The sequence below is a fragment of the Symphalangus syndactylus genome, chromosome 22, assembly GCF_028878055.3.
Source record: "Symphalangus syndactylus isolate Jambi chromosome 22, NHGRI_mSymSyn1-v2.1_pri, whole genome shotgun sequence".
In the NCBI taxonomy this organism is placed as follows: domain Eukaryota; kingdom Metazoa; phylum Chordata; class Mammalia; order Primates; family Hylobatidae; genus Symphalangus; species Symphalangus syndactylus.
This window is the reverse complement of record NC_072444.2, coordinates 26,684,260-26,704,985: the sequence shown is the minus strand read 5'-3', so window position 1 is coordinate 26,704,985 and position 20,726 is coordinate 26,684,260. Positions and strand designations below refer to the sequence as shown.

Sequence of the window (20,726 nt, the reverse complement as noted above, 5' to 3'; positions counted from 1 at the left end):
TGGCTAATTTTTTGTATTTTTAGTAGAGACGGTTTCACCGTGTTAGCCAGGATGGTCTCGATCTCCTGACCTCGTGATCCGCCCTCCTCGGCCTCCCAAAGTGCTGGGATTACAGACGTGAACCATTGCGCCCAGCCAATTTTTATATTTTTAGTAGAGACGGGGTTTCACCATGTTGGCCAGGCCTGTCTTGAACTCCTGACCTCAGGTGATCCATCCGCCTCAGCCTCCCAAAGTGCTGGGACTACTGGCGTGAGTCACAGCACCCAGCCTTTTTTTTTTTTCTTTTTTAATTTCAACTTTTATTTTAGATTCAGGGGATGGGGTACATGTGCAGGTTTGTTACATGGGTGTATCGTGATGCTGAGGTTTTATGATGCAACCTGTCACCCAGGGAGTGAGCATAATACCTAATAGGTAGTTTTTCAACCCTTGCTCCTCCCTCACTCCCCTCCCTTGTAGTCCCCAGCGTCTGTTGTTCCCATCTCTGTCCATGTATACCAGTGTTTAGCTCCCATTTATACCTGCTTTTCTTCTTATGTATTAAAGTTCTACCCATTCTCTGAGTAAGGTCCTATCCAAATACCCCCTCAGGTTTGTCTTCGCCAGTCAGCATAGCTGAAAATTCTCACCTTTCTCCTTACTTCTGTAACACCCACTTTATACCATTCACAGCGCTTGATATGCCCAGCTTATATTTTATTTACTTATTTGTTTTTTATTATTATTAATAAATAAAGACAGAGTGTTGATCTGTCGCCTTGGCTGGAGTGCAGTGGCAGGATCATAGCACACCACAGCCTCAACCTCCTGGGCTCAAGTGATCCTCCTGCCTCAGTCTCCCAAGTAGCTGGATCTACAAGCATGTACCACCACACTTGGCTAATTAAAAAAATGTTTTTTATAGAGACAAGGTCTCACACGCTTGCTTCAGCAGCATGTGTACTAACATTGGAACAATACAGAGATTACCATGGCCCCTGCTCGAGGATGACATGCAAACTCATAAAGCGTTCCATCCTTTAAAAATAAATATTAGGCCGGGGGCGGTGGCTCACGCCTGTAATCCCAGCACTTTGGAAGGCCAAGGTGGGTGGATCACAAGGTCAAGAGATCAAGAATGTCCTGGCCAACATGGTGAAACCCCGTCTCTACTAAAAATACAAAAATTAGCTGGGTGTGGTGGCACACCACTGTAGTCCCAGCTACTCGGGAGGCTGAGGCAGGAGAATTGCTTGAACCCAGGAGGCAGAGGTTGCAGTGAGCCAAGATCGCGCCACTGCACTCCAGCCTGGGCGACAGAGCAAGACTCCATCTCAAATAAATAAATAAATAAATATTAGAGAGAGTCTTGCTAGTTTTCCCAAGCTGGTCTTGTATTTTATTTACTTACTATTTTTATTATTAAATTATTTTTTATTTTATTTTATTTTATTTTATTTTTTGAGACCGAGTCTCACTCTGTCACCCAGGCTGGAGTGCAGTGGTGCAATCTTGGCTCAATTTCTGCCTGCTGGGATTACAGGCATGCACTACCACGTCCGGCTAATTTTTGTATTTTTAGTAGAGATGGGGTTTTGCCACGTTGGCCCGGCTGGTCTTGAACTCCTGGCCTCAAGCAATCCACCCACCTCAGCCTCCCAAAGTGTAGGGGTTACAGACATGAGCCACCATGCCCAGCCTTATTATTATTATTATTTTTTAATAGAAACAGTCTTGGCCGGACACTGTACCTCACGCCTGTAATATCAGCACTTTGGGAGGCCGAGGCCGGCAGACCATCTGAGGTCAGGAGTTTGAGACCCACCTGGCCAACGTGGCGAAACCCAGTGTCTACTAAAAATACAAAATTTAGCCAGGCATGGTGGCAGGTGCCTGTAATCCCAGCTACTTGGAAGGCTGAGGTGGGAGAATCACTTGAACCCAGGAGGCGGAGGTTGCAGTGAGCTGATACCATGCCACTACATTTCACATTCAGCCTGGGCAACAGAGCAAGACTCCGTCTCAAAAAAGAAAGAAGGAAAGAGAGTCTTGCTCTGTTACCCAGGCTGGAGTGCAATGGCAGATCTTAGCTCACTACAGCCTACAACCTCCTGGCCTCAAGCAGTCCTCCCACCTCAGCCTCCCAAAATGCTGGGATTATAGTTGTGAGCCACCATGGCCAGCCAGCATATATTTTAGATGTTGGAATGCAGGTCTATAGCACGTTCTTGTGTTCATAGTCAATAATAGCATTTGTTTATGAGCCAACTGAACAAATAATACTGATTTTTCCTGTGTTAATGGATGAAAAAGGCCCAAATAGTTCCCACAATTGCTATTTCAGAAATAATTTTTATTTGGCTTTGAAGTTGCTTTCTACCTCCCACTGCCTTGGCTGTTCCTGCTCATCTCCCTGACATCTGAGCTTGGTGAGCTCCAGCACTCAGCCCTCAGGCTTCAATTTCTTTCCCACTCGTGCTCTCTAGGTTAGTGTTTCTCAACGAGGGCACTAGTTGGAATTTTGAGCCTAGTGGAATTTGGTATAATAATAACTCATGATGAGAAACCATCCCATATATTGCAGGACATTTAGGATCTCTGTTTCCTGCCATTTAATGTCAGGGACGTACCCTCCTACCCCCAGCCATCAGGCAATGAGAAACACTGCCACACATAACCTGATGTCCCCCGGTGAAAATCACTGCTTGGTGAGCTCAGGTATCAAAGGCGTTAAATACCTGTATTCTACAGACTCCAGAATGTATCTCCCCAGCTCAGATCTGACTGTAGACTTGTAGACCAAGTATTTGTCTAATCAGTGTCTCAGACTCACCGTGTCCAAAACGGAGCCCTTGATGTTGTCCACATCTCCTGCCTGAGTCTGCCCAATCTCAGTAAATGGTGCCTTCATTCTACCAGCTGCTCAGGCTCAATGCTTTGGAGTTGTTCTTGATTTCTCTGCGTCTCTCAGCAAATGCCTCTAGGCTCTGTCTTAAAATATATCCATTATCTAACCTCTTCTCAGCACCTCCAGACCGTTGGCATCTCTTATCTGGATAATTGCAGTAGCCCACTGCTTGGTCTTCAACCTCCACTCTTGAGCATGTCCATATCAGGGATGGTGTTAAAAATCTCAGTCTGATCAACATCGCCACTCAGCTCAGCCGTTTTGGGCCTCCCTTCTCACTCAGAGCCAAATCCTATGATGAGAGCAGCCTACAGCACACAGGAGGACCTGGCCCCACAATGTGTTTCTGCTCTCAGCTTTGGACAGTCTCTTCTCCACTCACTCTGCCCCAGCCAGACTCACCTCCTGGCCCCTCCACTGACACGTGAGGGCCTTTACACCTGCCCTTCCCCCTACCTGGAATGCTCTTCCCTCAGATTTTCCTGACTCCTTCAGATATGCTCTCCCTCAGGGAGACCTTCCCTGACCACCCTTTCCAGAATAGCATTCCCTGACCCCTGACCCTGCTTCATTTTTCCTCATCGCTGTCAGACTTACTGTGTGTCTGTTTATTTGTTTCTATGAAGCAGATCCTCCTTAACGGAATCTAAGCTGCGTGAGAGTTGGGAGCCTTTTTATTCTATCTCCAGTGCCCAAAGGCTGTAGAAGGGCCTGTTGAGACACCCAGGTACACGTTTAGATAGTTCATGCCTGGCTGCTCTTGTGTCTTTCCTGGCGCTGCCTTTCTTTCAGTAGGCTCATTCTTGACCAGGGAACGGCAGGCTCCCCAGTATCCCTGCAGAATCTCCATCAAGCACAGACTGGAGCACTTTCCCAGAGGGCACTCACCGGCCAGCTTCAACTCTTCCAGCTGTATTCCTTTCCCAACAAGAAAAGGCCTCTGAACAGATGTAAGAATTGAGGCTTTTCCTGATGGGTCTGTGTTTGATCCATTTCACAGCCTGCAGTGCAGTACCTGATTGTATCCATGAGTCAAACAGCTCTTGTTATCTCCTCCCCAGCCCATGGCAGAGTTGAAGGAGGAGAGTGCGCCAGAGGCCAGCATGCTAACAGTTCTGTGGTGTGACACCCTCACAGTGTGGAAAGACAAAATTTTAAAAGCTTGGTAGTCCACAGGCACTTGTAGAGGCAGAGAGGCAGACCCCATGGGCCTCAATACGGTGGCACACTGCATCTCATAGTTTTAAAGTAATGAAGACTGGCTGAGCACTGATGGTGGCTTACACCTGTAATCCCAGCACTTTGGGAGGCCTAGGTGAGCAGATCAGCTGAGGTCAGGAGTTTGAGACCAGCCTGACCAACATAGTGAAACCCCATCTCTACTAAAAATACAAAAATTAGGCCGGGCGCAGTGGCTCACGCCTGTAATCCCAGCTCTTTGGGAGGCCAAGGTGGATGGATCACCTGAGGTCAGGAGTTCAAGACCAGCCTGGCCAACATGGCGAAACCCCCATCTTTACCAAAAATACAAAAATTAGTCAAGCATGGTGGCACGCACGTGTAATCCCAGCTACTCAGGAGGCTGAGGCAGGAGAATGGCTCGAACCCAGGAGGCGGAGATTGCAGTGAGCCAAGATTGTGCCACTGCACTCCAGCCTGGGCAACAGAGTGAGACCCTGTCTCAAAAAAAAAATAAATAAATAACACACACACACACACACACACACACACACACACACACAAAATTAGCCGGGCGTGGTGGTCCACTCCTGTAATCCCAGCTACTTGGGAGGCTGAGACATGAGGTGAGAATCATTTGACCCCGGGAGACGGAGGTTACAGTGAGCTGAGATTGTGCCACTGCAGTCTAGCCTGGGTGACAGAGCAAGACTCCATCTCAAAAAAAAAAAAAAAACAAAAAAAAACAATAATAATAGAGGGCCAGGCACGGTGGCTCATGCCAGTAATCCCAACACTTTGGGAGGCCAAGGCAGGCGGATCACCTGACACATCGGGAGTTCAAGACCAGCCTGACCAACATGGAGAAACCCCGTCTCTACTAAAAATACAAAATTAGCCGGGCATGGTGACACGTGCCTGTAGTCCCAGCTACTTGGGAGGCTGAGGCAGAAGAATCGCTTGGACCTGGGAGGTGGAGGTTGCGGTGAGCCGAGATTGCACCATTGCATTCCGGCCTAGGCAACAAGAGCGAAACTCCGTCTCAAAAAATAATTACAATCATAATGATGACTAAGTAAAAGTTTTTATTAAGGGAAATAAACTACCCTTTCTTAGTGCCATGATGTGTGTCAGATACTATGTTCTATTATCATATTTCATCCTGAATAGAAATTGATGGTGACTTTTTTTTTTTTTTTTTTGAAGCGGAGTCTCGCTCTGTCACCAGGCTGGAGTGCAGTGGAGCGATCTCAGCTCACTGCAGCCTCCGCCTCCCGGGTTCAAGCAATTCTCCTGCCTCAGCCTCCCGAGTAGCTGGGACTACAGCTGTGCGCCACCATCCCCAGCTAATTTTTGTATTTTTAGTAGAAACGGGGTTTCACCATGTTGGCCAGGATGGTCTTGATCTCTTGACCTCGTGATCCGCCCACATTGGCTTCGCAAAGTGCTGGGATTACACCCATGAGCCACCATGCCCGGCAGATGGTAACTTCTTTTATCATTGAGGAAGCAAAGGCTCATGGGAGTTAAATAAGGCACCAACATCACCTGGCTGGAAGTCTCAAAGAGCTCTGATGCTGAAAGGATGAAACTTCAGTTATCTGGGACATGTGGCAGGCGGTTCCATCATTCCCTAAGCATGTTGGGTTTATCGTGCACTTTCCAGTTATGCGCTGAGCTGATGACCAGGACTGGGCCTTACTCGGCGTCTGTTCGATGTGTCCTAGGATCAGCAGCAGGCTCGTCAATCTCAGCTTGCTCAGGACGAGCGTGTGTCCCGCTCTTACCTCGCCCTGGCCACTGAAACCGTGGACATGTTCCATATCCTCACGAAGCAGGTCCAGAAGCCCTTCCTCAGACCGGTGAGTAGAAACCAGGTGCTCTGTTTGGTGGTTTGGACTCCACATTCAGACTCTCTCACTTACAACTTCAGCAGTTGTTGAAGTCTTGGAAATTTTAGTATCACGGTCATTGATAAGTGAAATTCTGTTACTGATTTTGTTCCCAGTTATGCTAATTGATACCAGACTCTATTGATGGACTGAAGAGCAGATGTCTGATGTCACCACATAGTCTACAGCCACATCCAAATGCCTTACTGCACTTTGTGCTTAGACAGTACATTGGATTATTCATGTTGATGTTATGACATATTTTTACCATTATTGATTCCTATATTTTACTTATAGAAAAAGCATAAGGTGCCGGGCGCGGTGGCTCACGCCTGTAATCCCAGCACTTTGGGAGGCCAAGGTGGGCAGATCATGAGGTCAGGAGATCGAGACTATCCTGGCTAACACAATGAAACCCCATCACTACTAAAAGTACAAAAAATTAGCCGGGCGTGGTGGCGGGCGCCTGTAGTCCCAGCTACTCAGGAGGCTGAGGCAGGAGAATGGCATGAACCTGGGAGGCGGAGCTGGCAGTGAGCCGAGATCGTGCCACTGCACTCCAGCCAGGGCAACAGAGTGAGCTCCATCTCAAAAAAAAAAAAAAAAGAAGAAGAAGAAAAAGCATAAGGTGGCCGGGCGCGGTGGCTCACGCCTGTAATCCCAGCACTTTGGGAGGCCGAGGCGGGCGGATCACGAGGTCAGGAGATCGAGACCATCCTGGCTAACACGGTGAAACCCCGTCTCTACTAAAAATACAAAAAATTAGCCGGGCGAGGTGGCAGGCGCCTGTAGTCCCAGCTACGCGGGAGGCTGAGGCAGGAGAATGGCGTGAACCCCGGGGGGCGGAGCCTGCAGTGAGCCGAGATCGCGCCACTGCACTCCAGCCTGGGTGAAAGAGCGAGACTCCGTCTCAAAAACAAAAAAAAAAAAAAAAAAAAAAAAAAAAAAAAAGAAAAAGCATAAGGTAACAGCTGTTGACAATGGAAGGATATTAAGTAGAATAATTGAGACCATGTAAAATCTTTGGCTCTCTTAGCTGTACCTTTGTTACACTTAGGAAGCCAAAGGTTAATGGGAACCAGCTATCACTAGGGTTTATGGTGGATTGCAAATAGTCAGAATGTTTGTTCTCAACTAATAAGACCTGGTTCCTGTTTCTAAAATTGAAACTGAGCAGCATCACTGAAGATCTCTGCCCTGCTTCAGCCACCCCTACCACAAAGTTGAGAAGTTTTATGGTGTGGCCAGGACAAGGGTAGTGAGGAAGGCAAGACGGGGACCTAAGATTCGGTAGCCATTTGCCTATGTGGAGACATGTTTACTTTACAATGGAATATGACGTTACTGCATATTTCCCCTGATTTTCTGTATTTGCTCTTACCTCCGTTATGTGACTCCTGTCATCTCCAGCAGAGGCACTATTGCCACTCCCTGGCCTGGGGACAACTCTTTTCCACTCTTTTAACTTTCCACCTCATGTCTCTTCATAAACAGATTTCAGTGCAAGAGCCATGGAACACGAAACAAAACAGCTCACTGCCCAGACACTGGCCTCCCTTAAAAGTTTGCAAAGTGCAAGGCCATGGAGCATGAAACAAAACAGCTCACTGGCCAGACACTGGCCTCCCTTCAAGGTTTGCAGAATTCTGTGAAGGCCAGATAGTAAATAGTTGATTAATTCCTCTGTAACAGGGTCAGCACCCACCTATTTTGTACACTTGTTGGGAAGATTAAGCGAAAACACACATAGAAGTACCTGGCATAAGGCCGGGCATGGTGGCTCATGCCTGTAATCCCAGCACTTTGGGAGGCCGAGGTGGGTGGATCACCTGAGGTCAGGAGTTTGAGACCAGCCTGGCCAACATGGCAAAACCCCATCTCTACTAAATATACAAAAATTAGCCGGGCGTGATGGTGCATGCTTGTAATCCCAGCTACTTGGGAGGCTGAGGCAGAAGAATCACTGGAACCCAAGAGGCAGAGGTTGCAGTGAGCCGAGATCACGCCACACCAACCTGGGTAACAGAGCAAGACTCTTCTCAAAAATAAATAAATAAATTTATTTTAAGGCCTGCTCATAGATCTGAGCCATCTGTACACTGTAGTCCTGTTCTTTTGGCCCCACCATGTGCCTGTGCCTGCTATGATGTTTTCGTTTCCTTTGCTACACTATTTACTATCTGGCCTTCGCAGACAAAGTATAAAGGCATTTCACTTTGCAAACCTTTAAGGTTTGCATTTTCACCTTCTTCACTGACCAGCTCAGATCTCTCCTACTTCAAACAAAATGACCAACTCTGTCCTGTTATGACTCCTTTATTTCACAACTTCTCAACAATGAAATACGGGAGTGCTCTGTGCAAAAGCAAATTCTTGAAAAGCTAAGTATATGTTGAATTTGTATAAATCCAGTTATTACATTTCATGAAAACCTTGTGACTTAAAGGAATGCTTTCGTGACTCCCTTTTATGGCCAGTGTTTAATGCTGTCTAAGCCACATCTTCCTGTTTCAGGTTTGCTTAAAACCATGTATGCCCAACCGTAGTGGGTACTGTGTCACCTTGTGAGATTACTGCATAGATTATTACTATTTTCCAGGCGTTTCATTTAAGTTTACTCTGTCTCATTGACTAGATTTAAAACTATTCAAGGCATAACTTTTATCTTCTTTCCTTGCATTACTTTGTTATTTGTATCTGATAAGTACATAAGAATGACACAGACTGAACTGCCAGGGGCTTTTGACATTCATGGGGAAAAAAGTTTATGAAATATTGGCTGGAAGAGCTGACTCAAAACTTTTTTGGCTCAGATAATGGTAAGATTTGTATAATTTTCTTTCTTTTACTTGTTTCTCAATGAATTTGGAGTGATACTTTTTTTAATTAAAAGCATAAATGTAAAGAAAAGTTTGGCTTCTCTTGGTATTTATAAATAAATATTTCATCAGCCTGCAACATTCCATTAAGTATTAGAATTACCAGATCAGAAATGGGGAGTAAAGTTGGAATATAATGTTGTCTTTCTTCAGCTTATGATACACAGCACCTGTAAGGATTCTTTGAAGATTAATCCAGCCAATTCCTGTTCCTCCACTGAAATGGGAGTTTTTGGTCCTTTTCACTTGTCTCAACAGCATGAATTGTCCTATTATCCTGTGATTTCCTAGGAACTTGGACCCCGATTGGCTGCAATGCTGAACTTTAATCTTCAGCAACTCTGTGGCCCCAAGTGCCGTGACCTGAAAGTTGAAAACCCTGAGAAATACGGCTTTGAACCAAAGAAGCTGTTGGACCAACTGACGGATATTTACTTACAGCTGGACTGTGCTCGGTTCGCGAAAGCCATTGCCGACGACCAGGTCAGTGGGTTGAGTTGGTCTCTCTGTGAGTTTACTGGCAGATTTGGAGATAATAACCACAGTGGCCAGGGAACTTGTCTGGTATAAATGAAGATGAGTGAGTTGTTTTCCTTTGAGTGTGAAAAGCAGATTTGGGCTGGGTGCGGTGGCTCAGGCCTGTAATCCCAACACTCTGGGAGGCCAAGGCAGGGGGATAGCTTGAGGCCAGACTGCAGTGAGCCATGATTGCACCACCACACTCCAGAATGGGTGAGAGAGTGAGATCCTGTCTCAAAAACGCGGTGGCTTACACCTGTAATCCCAACACTTTGGGAGATCGAGGCGGGCAGATCAAGAGGTCAGGAGTTTGAGACCAGCCTGGCCAACATGGTGAAACCCCGTCTCTACTAAAGATACAAAAAATTACCTTGGTGTGGTGGTGCACGCCTGTAATCCCAGCTACTCGGGAAGCTGAGGCAGGAGAATTGCTTGAACCCAGGAGGCAGAGGTTTCAGTGAGCCGAGATTGCGCCACTGCATTCCAGCCTGGGCAACAGGGCGAGACTCTGTCTCAAAATAAATAAGTAAGTAAGTAAGTAAAAAACAAAAGTAAAGAGCAGATTTGGCGCTCTGATCCCTCTCCAGTTGAGTTCTTACCCCATCTTTTTAAGGGCCTTCTTGACAAATCCATTACATTTCTGAAAAGAGCCCAGTTTCTCAAGGGATCAGAATCTTCTTCCCTAGTCTCCTGCTAGAGTGCTGTTATTTTTAGGGTTGTCCAGATTGAAAACCTTGTGTGGTTTTCTTTACATTCTTCCCTCTCCTTTATTCCATGGGTCTCCTGTGAGCAGATGTGTCTATGTGTGCTTCATTTCCACAGCCACCAATTTAGGCAAAGCTGTCCCTGTGTGATCTTCTAGTCATCCCATAAAGGGCTGGCCCCCTCCATGGTCTGTTCTGCCTCATTTTCAACATCCTCACGGCTAATGTTTATTAATTGTACACCGCATTTCACCCTCTTTTCATATCTCCACCCATTTAGTCCTCACAAAATCCTTTGATGTAGGTTCTATAAAGTCTTTGTTTTAAAGTGAGGAAAGAGGCACAGAGAGGTTAAATAGCTTGCTCGAGGTCACAGAGTTAGTGTGGGACAGAGGCACAATCGATGTCCGGGCAGCCTGGCCTTGAACCCATATCCTCAGTCTCTTTGCTGTCTACTTAAAATGCCCACAAAGAACCATGCTTGTTTCTGTGTCTCTGTCTTTGTTCACACTATTTATCCAAATACTATTCATGGCTCAGGTTAATCATCAGTAGGCATTCTAGAAGGTTCTTACCCATATCTCATCCAAAGGAGTAATATTACAATAGAAGCATTCATTGTAGGTACTTTTTTTTAATGACAGCTTTATTGAGCTATAACTCACATATGTAGGTGCTTTCTGATGTAGCAGGGGAAGTGGTCTTAACAAAGGATTTGCAGTGAAAAAAAATACATAGTCGTGCTGTTTCTGTCAATGATGGACCACAAAGAGCATGTGGCCCCATCGTATTATAATACCGTATTTTCACTGTACCTTTTCTACGTTTAGAATACTCACCATTGTGTTACAGCTGCCGACAGGATTCAGTACAGTCCCACACTGTACAGGTTTGTAGCCTAGGAGCAATAGGCTATACCATAGAGCCTCGACATGGTGTAGGCCACGCCATCTAGGTTTCTGTAAGTAAATTCTATGATGTTTACACAACAACGAAATTGCCTGACAAGACATTTCTCAGAGCGACACATGACTGTATGTCTAAAGCAGTTTTATCATACAAAGTAGTGGTCCGTAAGAGGGTTAGGAAATTTTAGTTACTTGTAGGAGATGTTAAAATATATACTGCTGGCCGGGCGCAGTGGCTCACGCCTGTAATCCCAGCACTTTGGGAGGCCGAGGCGGGTGGATCACGAGGTCAGGAGATCATGACCATCCTGGCTAACACAGTGAAACCCCGTCTTTACTAAAAAAATACCAAAAAATTAGCCAGGCGTGGTGGCAGGCGCCTGTAGTCCCAGCTACTCGGGAGGCTGAGGCAGGAGAATGGCGTGAACCCAGGGGGCAGAGCTTGCAGTGAGTGGAGATCGAGCCACTGCACTCCAGCCTGGGTGACAGAGCAAGACTCTGTCTCAAAAAAAAAAAAAAGGCCGGGCGCGGTGGCTCACGCTTGTAATCCCAGCACTTTGGGAGGCCAAGGCGGGCGGATCACGAGGTCAGGAGATCGAGACCACGGTGAAACCCCGTCTCTACTAAAAATACAAAAAATTAGCCAGGCGTGGTGGTGGGCACCTGTAGTCCCAGCTACTCAGGAGGCTGAGGCAGGAGAATGGCGTGAACCCAGGAGGCAGAGCTTGCAGTGAGCGGAGATCGAGCCACTGCACTCCAGCCTGGGTGACAGAGCAAGACTCTGTCTCAAAAAAAAAAAAAAAAAAAAATTATATGTATATATACTGCTTTACTAGCCCCCGACTATATAATACTGCACTGATTTAGAAACAGAAGGCAAGTCATAGCCTGCAGTGAGGGAAAGAAAAGGGAAGCACTTACCCATTGAGGTGGGGTCCACACCTGACTGTAGCTGGCGTCTCCAGCCGAGCCAGAGGTCAGTGTGGAAAGCCCCGGGGCTCTTCCATCGTTACTGTAGAGAGACTTGGAAGAGCTGTTTAGTGTGCGCCCTCTCCAGGGTGGTTGTGCTGCGGCTGCCACATCACAGGCGCTTAACGTAACACACAGAAGGTTTCAGTGTGGGTGGGCACAGCACGCCCAGTGAGGTGATGCAAAGCAAGTTGGTGACAAAGGAGTGTTTTGAGCGGCCTTTCTTTGGTGACCAACCACACATTGCATTGCCTGGTCATGCCTTACATTATGGTGGTGGCCTCTGGTGGCACCTGGCTTGAGTCGTAGACAGCAGTTTCTGGCACAGTGGCACACGGGGCTCCTTGAATGTCTAAATAGTCCTGTTCTTCCAGAGCGGTGAAACAAACACACATGTGCCAGTGACACATGGAGAGAAAAGCATATTTTAAGAAGTGCTGGGGCTGGGCACAGTGGCTCACACCTGTAATCCCAGCACTTTGGGAGGCCAAGGTGGGTGGAGCATGAGGTCAGGAGTTCGAGACCAGCCTGGCCAAGATGATGAAACCCCATCTCTACAAAAAATACAAAAATTAGCCAGGCACGGTGGAAGGCGGCTGTAATTCCAGCTACTCGGAGACTGAGGCAGGAGAATAGCTTGAACCTGGGAGGCAGAGGTTGCAGTGAGCTGAGATTGCACCGCTGCACTCTAGCCTGGGTGACAGGGCAAGACTCCATATCAAAAAAAAAAAAAAAAAGTATTGGGCTGGGTGTGGTGGCTCACACCTGTAATCCCAGCACTTTGGGGAGCCGAAGCGGGCAGATCATGAGGTCAGGAGTTTGAGACCAGCCTGACTAACATGGTGAAACCCTGTTTCTACTAAAAATACAAAAAATTAGCCAGGCATGGTGATGCATGCCTGTAATCCCAGCTACTTGGGAGGCTGAGGCAGGAGAATCGCTTGAACCCAGGAGGTGGAGGTTGCAGTGAGCCAAGATCGTGCCATTGCACTCCAGCTTGGGCTTGGGCTTGGGCAACAAGAGTGAAACTCCGTCTCAAAAAAAAAAAAAGAAGAGTTTTTGCTTCCTTTCACAGCGTGGTGTGTATGCTGATTGTTGGGTATTTTCTGTTTATATTGGCCATAAGCTGATTAGGGGCCTGCTTACTTGATTGTTTTAGAAGAGAGCTTTGGTGGGGCAGGGGGCGGTAAGTGCAGAAGGATGGACGGTTGGCAAGCACTGGGGAAGAGGTTGTAGAATTGCATTTTCTTCTTTGGAAGCAGCAGTATCTTAGTTTGCTTTGGTATGTCTTGTTTTCCGGGAAAGACAAAGGAAGAAGAAAATGACAGCTTTGCAGGTAAAGAAACTGAGAGGCTTCTCTCCCTCTATACCAAGAGTAGGCTGAAGACCCATGTCCAGAAGGCCGACAAAAAGGTGCCTGGATGAAGAGCCACTGAGCTTGATGCTCAGGAATCTGAGGGCAGAGCTCCATGCCAGAGAAGTGGGATACCACATTGGTCCTGGGAGCCAAGAGGACCAGGATAGGGAGATGTTAAAGTGGCCTAGACTGTGTCTTTATGGGCAGACGCCAGTTCCATGGACAGACCGCATATCTGTCGTCCATGAAGCATTGTCTGTTAACACCATTTTCCATTAAAAAAGAAAAAAGATTCAGCATCTACTTAGAAAATAAAAAAAAACAGGCGCGGTGGCTCACGCCTGTAATCCCAACACTTTGGGAGGCCGAGGTGGGCGGATCACAAGGTTAGGAGATCGAGACCATCCTGGCTAACACGGTGAAACCCCGTTTCAACTAAAAATACAAAAAATTAGCCGGGTGTGGCGCCAGGCGCCTGTAGTCCCAGCTACTCGGGAGGCTGAGGCAGGAGAATGGCGTGAACCTGGGAGGTGGAGCTTGCAGTGAGCCGAGATCACGCCACTGCACTCCAGCCTGGGTGACAGAGCGAGACTCCATCTCAAAAAAATAAATAAATAAATAATAAAATAAAATTAAAAATCCCATCAAAGTCATGCTTCCCCCATGCAGTCAGTCTTTCCTAAGTAATTGCTCCCTCCTCTAACCTACCAGAATGAGTCATCTCACAAATTTAATGCTTCATTTTCTTGTTATTTTTTCTTCTTTATTGAGGTAAAATTAATATATAACATAAAAGTAACCATTTAAAAGTGTACCATTTGGTGGCATGTAGTACAGTCACAGCGTTGCACAGCCACCACCTCTATCTAGTTCCACAACATGTATCACCCCAAAAGGAAAACCCTTAAAGCGGTCACTGTCTAGACCCCCTTGCCCCAGCCCCTGGCAACCACAAATCTGCTTTCTGTCTCTCTTTTCCTATTTTTGGATTTATCTATTCACCTATCCGGGATATTTCATATAAACAGACTTACACAGTGTGTAACCTTTTATGTCTGGCTTCTTTCACTTAGCATCATGTTTCAAGGTTCATTTGTGTTGTAGAATGTATCAGTATTTCATTCCTTTTCATGGCTGAATAATATTTCATTGTATGGATATACTACCATTTGTTTATCCTCATCCATTGATAGACATTTGAGTTGTCTCCAACCTTTGGCTCTTGTAAATAGTGCTGCTATGAACATTTGTGTAAAAGTATTTAAACACCTGTTTTCAGTTATTTTGGGTATACACTTGGGAGTGGGATTGTTGGTCACGTGGTAATTCCATGTTTAACTTTTTGAGGGATGCCAGAAAGTTTTCTACAGCTGCTGCCCATTTGACATTCCCACCGGCAATGTATAAGGTTTAAGTTTCCATTCTTTTTCATTTTTTTTCTTTTGTTTACTTTATATTCTTTCCATCATGGAGTTTAAATTAAACATGTTAATTTGTTTTTGTTTCTTAAATACTCATCCTAGTGGGAGTGACGTGGTATTTCATTGTGGTTTTGATTTGTATTTCCCTAATGTCAAATACCATTGGACACGTTTTCATGTGCTTGCTGGCCATTTTTATATTTTCTTGGGAGCAATGTTTATTCATGTTCTTTGTCTGTTTTTTAATTGGGTTGTTTGTGTTTTTGTTGTTGAGTTGGAATAGTTCTTTTTTTTTTTTTTGAGACGGAGTCTCCCTCTGTTGCCCAGGCTGGAGTGCAGTGGTGCGATCTCAGCTCACTGCAACCTCCACCTCCCAGATTCAAGCAATTCTCTTGCCTCAGCCTCCTGAGTAGCTGGGATTACAGGCGTGCACCATCACGCCTGGCTAATTTTTTTTTTTTTTTTTTTTTTTTTTTTTTTGAGACGGAGTCTCACTCTGTCGCCCAGGCTGGAGTGCAGTGGCGCGATCTCGGCTCACTGCAAGCTCCACCTCCCGGGTTCACGCCATTCTCCTGCCTCAGCCTCTCCGAGTAGCTGGGACTACAGGCGCCCGCCACCACGCCCAGCTAATTTTTTGTATTTTTAGTAGAGACGGGGTTTCACCGTGGTCTCGATCTCCTGACCTCGTGATCCGCCCGCCTCGGCCTCCCAAAGTGCTGGGATTACAAGCGTGAGCCACCGCGCCTGGCCAATTTTTTTGTATTTTTAGTAGAAACGGGGTTTCACCATGTTAGCCAGGATGGTCTCTATCTCCTGACCTCATGATCTGCCCGCCTCGGCCTCCCGAAGTGCTGGGATTACAGGAGTGAGCCACCGTGCCTAACAAGAAGAGTTCTTTATGTATTCTGGATGCTAGGTGATATCAGATGGTACATGTATCATTGGATATATGATTTGCAGACATTCTTGTGTTAGTCCATTGCATCACTATACAGAAATACCCAAGACTGGGTACTTTATAAAGAAAAGAGGTTTAGGCTGGGCACAGTGGCTCACGCCTATAATCCCACCACTTTGGGAGGCCAAGGTGGGCAGATCACCTGAGGCCAGGAGTTCGAGACCAGCCTGGCCAACATGGCAAAACCCTGTCTCTACTAAAAATACAAAAAAATTAGCCAGCCGTGGTGGCGCACACCTGTAATCCCAGCTACTTGGGAGGCTGAGGCAGGAAAATCACTTGAACCCAGGAGGTGGAGGCTTCAGCGAGCTGAGATAGTGCCACTGCACTCCAGCCTGGGTAACAAAGCAAGACTCCGTCTCAAAAATTAAAATTAACTGGGCATAGTGGCATGCACCTGTAGTCGCAGCTACTTGGGTGGCTAAGGTGAGAGGATTGCTTGAGCCCAGGAGTTTGAGGCTGCAGTGAGCCATGATTGCACCACTGCACTCCAGCTTGAGCGACAGAATGAGACTCTGTCTCAAAATATATATATATATATAGTAAAACATATATGGCAAAAACACTGGCCACTCGTTTTGCGATGGTGATACAAATACAAATATATATCATCACTAAGCAAGTGGCCAGTGTTTTTGCCGTATATGTTTTACTATAAATACAAACTACAACATACTTTGCTGTTTGGCATGGCAGTGGTTTTTATGAATGAGACACCTGTGAGGTAGATGTTACTCTGCCCATTTTACACTCAAAGAACCTGGGCTCAGGAGGGTTCAGATTTGCCTACGACCACACAGCTGGTAGGTGGTAGAGCCAGAATTCAAGTTCAGATTTGTCTGGGTCCATGGTGGGCGCCTGTCCTCCACTCCACATCTTCCCTTCCTGGGGACATAAATCGTGTCTGTTCCCAGGCCTATTCATCAGTTCACCAGGGTGGTCTAACGTCCATGGAGCCCCTGACATGTGCTAGTGCTGAACTAAATGAGCTTGAAGGAGGCTTGAAAGTGAACAGGAGAAAGCTCCTCTAGAGTATGAACAATAGTGGATTGTTTCTACCATGCTTACCTTTGTGGAAGAGAGCTGAAATTTTCACCTCTTCTTTCTTATAGGCTGCCAGGGCACAGTGCCCCCCAAGGACTGAAATAGACTAGATTTCCTTGTCTTTTTAATGTTTAAACTTTAAAAGAAATGCGTGCTAGCTGTAAAAATTAAAAAAAAAAAAAAAAAAAACTCATCTGCCTCAGTCCTGCAGCGCTCTCCAGAGGGGGTGACCTTGTACAGTTTGGCACATATTATTCCAGTCTTTATCCATTTGTAAGCATAAGAAGTGCGTACTTTTATGTGGCTATAAATGCATAAAGACTGGGATATATAAAATATATAAGTGTATATATAATTTTAGGGCTTTTTTAGGGGGGGGAATCCACAAATGGGTTATACTTTGGATATTTTCTGCAGCTTGCTTTTTTCCACCTGACATACATTTACGTCTCACATTGCCATCCCTCCTTTGCAGAGATCCTACAGTAAGGAATTGTTTGAAGAAGTTATTTCAAAGATGCGGAAGGCAGGGATCAAATCCACAATAGCGATAGAAAAATTTAAGCTGCTCGCCGAGAAAGTGGAGGAGATAGTGGCCAAGAACGCACGCGCAGAAATCGACTACAGCGACGCTCCTGATGAGTTCAGAGGCAAGTGGACTTGTCGTTTCCATGCTGATTTCTTTTGAGTTAACTGGAAATCGATAACATTACAAGAGGACGTCCTGTGCTATTAATTTTTTAATGGTTTGCTAGAGCTGCTTTTTGAGACAATCTGTCTTAAATTACATTTGCCTATTTTTAGCTCATATTGTAAATTGAGAGGAAGAAACATCCTTAGCCTGACTTAAAGCCAGATAACAACCCTGAAGATTCTAAGGGCAGGGCTGCCTCTGCAAGTGGGGATTCACATTTTCAAAGAATTCCCAGAAGTCCTAAGACAAAGGATTCCAGCCCGCCGTCCTCGCCACGGAGCCTGTGGGGCCTGCTGCTGGGTCTGTCCCAGGCTCTTTCTTCTCTGTTCCCTCCCCCCAGCAGTAGCTGACAAAGGAGCGCCTTCGCCTCTACAAAAGGCAATGTATATGCCTTTATTGAAGGCTGATTTCCTTCTAAACCTGGGGGCCTCACAGGGGCCCTTTGATTGCTGTTCCTTTGGATAGATTTTTCACCGGTAGAATGGGTTTTGTTTTCTTTTTCAGTCGTGGGCTCCCTTAGTAGATAAGAGTTTGCTTTGCTTTGTCCCTGCAGACCCTCTGATGGACACCCTCATGACAGACCCCGTGCGGCTGCCCTCCGGCACCATCATGGACCGCTCCATCATCCTGCGGCACCTGCTCAACTCCCCCACGGACCCCTTCAACCGGCAGACGCTGACAGAGAGCATGCTGGAACCAGGTAGAGGAGGGTGCAGTTTGAGGTGCAGCGCTGGCGTCAGTACCAAGAGACAAAGCCCAAGTCACATATCGGAGATGAAACAGAAGGGAAATTTATCAAATGCAGAAACTACCTAGTTTATGACACTCTGTAGCAAAGACCCAAAACACTCTTGGCCCTTTTTCCCTGCAGACGTCCAGTCCCTCCCTCTCATGTCCCAGTCCTTCTGGAGTCTTCGGCTCAATGAGGGAAAGAATGGCCTTTTCTTCCCATTTATACAGAGCGACAAGCATCCTCTCTCAGGAAGAGCCCTCCCATCTAGGGCATTAATCCTCTTTTTTTTCTTTTCTCAGTGCCAGAACTGAAAGAGCAGATTCAGGCGTGGATGAGAGAGAAACAGAACAGCGATCACTAAACCGTTCCGCCGCCCACCCTCTGCTAGACACAGCCAAGGCCAACGAGGCAAGCAGAAGCAGCAGCCGCAGCGAAGCTGCCGTTCACGTGTTGGAGGCCAAATGTGGCAAACCACCCCAGGCCCACCCAGAGCGAGCAAACGCTGAGAACTGAAAGGACATGGATGAGAGGAGGAGCCCGGTTCCTGTACATATATTTAAGTGACAAACATGGTCAAAAGCTTAAGGGACAGGTTTTATGGTTGCTTGTGTAATAAAGCACGTCCTTCGTATGTCACAGTTTGGGGCAACGGAAGTCTTTTAGTGATGGCTAATGGGTCTGGGCAGCATCCCTTCATGAATTTTTTTTTAATCCAATATCCGTTGATTTGATTGTGATTAGAGAACCTTGGACATTTTGCTGCTAAAGAATCTTTTCTCCCCTCTCCCCCTTCCTGACCCTACTTGCACTGCTGTGGATTTTTTTAAGAGAAGCAAAAACAAAAATAAACTCCTTTCCCTGGCCCTCCAAACATATATTCTGTGAGATAACTGTGCCTGCTACCAAGTGTTAATCCTGGGATCGTATTTTTATATCATATTCACATATTTGTTTTTTTAATTGGTGTTAGATGACATGATTAATAAAAAAGGCAAGATATTTTCAGAATTTGAATTTCAGTTTTTTTTTTCTTTTGAAATGTCCCTTTAAGATTTTTTTATTCTAAACAAAATAAAGAAAATCTTGCTGCTCTGGTCCTTGTGATAAGCCTCTATTAGGCATCTGAGGAGCAGCTGCAGCAAAATCTAGGGATGTAAGTGTATCAGTACTTATGTGACTTGCCGTATTTTGGGGAGATGAGGGTTGGGTTTTTTTTTTAATGCTACGTGACAGTTCGAAACCTTCACAGTTATCCTCTGGGGGTAAATCAGTTCTTCAACCCTTGGGTGTGTGAGTTTGAGGCAGGGTCATTTGTATGATGTGTTTGGCCTTACCAAAGCAAAAGAGGGTACAAGAATGTGGGAGTATGTCTGCCGGTTTCAACACACACAAACACAGCCACACGCGCACACAAGTATAAGACTTTTTGTATTACTGCTCCCTACTTAACATACTTGAATTCTTGAATTTCCTTTGGGGTAAAAAAAAAAAGGATTTGAAACCATAAAGTGTTCTGAAGAAATTAAGTCTATAAAAAACATACTTTCTTTTTCCTTTTCCTTTTTTCCCCTCCACAGACAATGTCCTCTGTTCAATTCCTAACGCAAACTACAATAAATGGTGATACACATTCAGAAGAAATCTTCGAGTCTCTTCTTTTTTGTGGAAAAAAGAAAAAGGGGGTCAGGTGGGTGGGTAAACAAGAGCCAAATGAGTTTGCACGTGGTGAATGATCTTTCCTGGATCCAACTAGGAGCTGCTATTTTTAAAAGAAAACTTTCTTATTCATGTCAGTCTCGACATTTGGTTCTCATTTCACTGTTTGCTGATTTGAGGGGATAAGCTTTGTCATATTCAGTCTTCCGCCTTTCTTGAGTTTCTTCTGCTTTATCTCAAGTATCTTCCCTGACCTTCAAGATTCTTCCTCAGGCTGGGCATGGTGGCTCACACCTGTAATCCCAACACTTTGGGAGGCTGAGGCGGGTGGATCACCTGAGATCAGGAATTCGAGACCAGCCTGGCCAGCATGGTGAAACCCCATCTCTACTAAAAATACAAAAAATTAGCCAGGCATAGTGGCAGCGCCTGTAGTCCCAGCTACTCGGGAGGCTGAGATGGGAGAATTGCTTGAACCTGGGAGGCGGAGGTTGCAGTGAGCCGAGATCACGCCATCGCACTCCAGCCTGGGTGACAGAGCGAGACTCCGTCTCAAAAAAGAAAAAAAAGATTCTTCCTCAAATCCAACCCATTTTATTAGCATTTTTCTTAGGCTCTCCAGTTTAGGCAACCATTTCTATCAGCTCATGTAATAACAGTAAATAGCAATAATAATAGCAAGCGCTTAGCCAGCATTCCCTATATGCCAGGCACTTCGAGGCCTCAATGTTAAGGGTTTCATCCTCTAGGAAGACAAGACTATTATTCTAAGGTTCTTTTTTTCTTCTTCTTTCTTATTTATTCTAGAGTTTTTTTCTTATTTTTTTATTTTATTTTTATTTTTATTTTTGAGACAGAGTCTCACTCTGTCACCCAGTTTGTAGTGCAGTGGTGCAATCTCAGCTCACTGCAAGCTCCGCCTC

The 20,726-nt window shown here is 45.8% G+C and overlaps 1 protein-coding gene and 1 pseudogene across 6 annotated transcripts in view; both read left to right on the top strand.

Annotated features, from left to right (window-relative positions):
* Positions 1 to 19,788, top strand: part of UBE4B (ubiquitination factor E4B) — a 156,099-nt gene extending 136,311 nt beyond the window's left edge. For all 6 annotated transcript variants that reach the window (XM_055261863.2, XM_055261860.2, XM_055261857.2 and 3 more), the window contains 5 exons: positions 5,797 to 5,931; positions 9,132 to 9,323; positions 17,196 to 17,370; positions 17,968 to 18,114; positions 18,447 to 19,788. In XM_055261863.2, coding sequence (XP_055117838.1) covers positions 5,797 to 5,931; positions 9,132 to 9,323; positions 17,196 to 17,370; positions 17,968 to 18,114; positions 18,447 to 18,508 — 711 coding nt within the window. In that variant the 3' untranslated portion in view covers positions 18,509 to 19,788. The remainder of the gene's footprint in view (positions 1 to 5,796; positions 5,932 to 9,131; positions 9,324 to 17,195; positions 17,371 to 17,967; positions 18,115 to 18,446) is intronic.
* Positions 926 to 1,025, top strand: LOC129472831 (uncharacterized; annotated as a pseudogene).
* Positions 19,789 to 20,726: the final 938 nt, after the last annotated feature.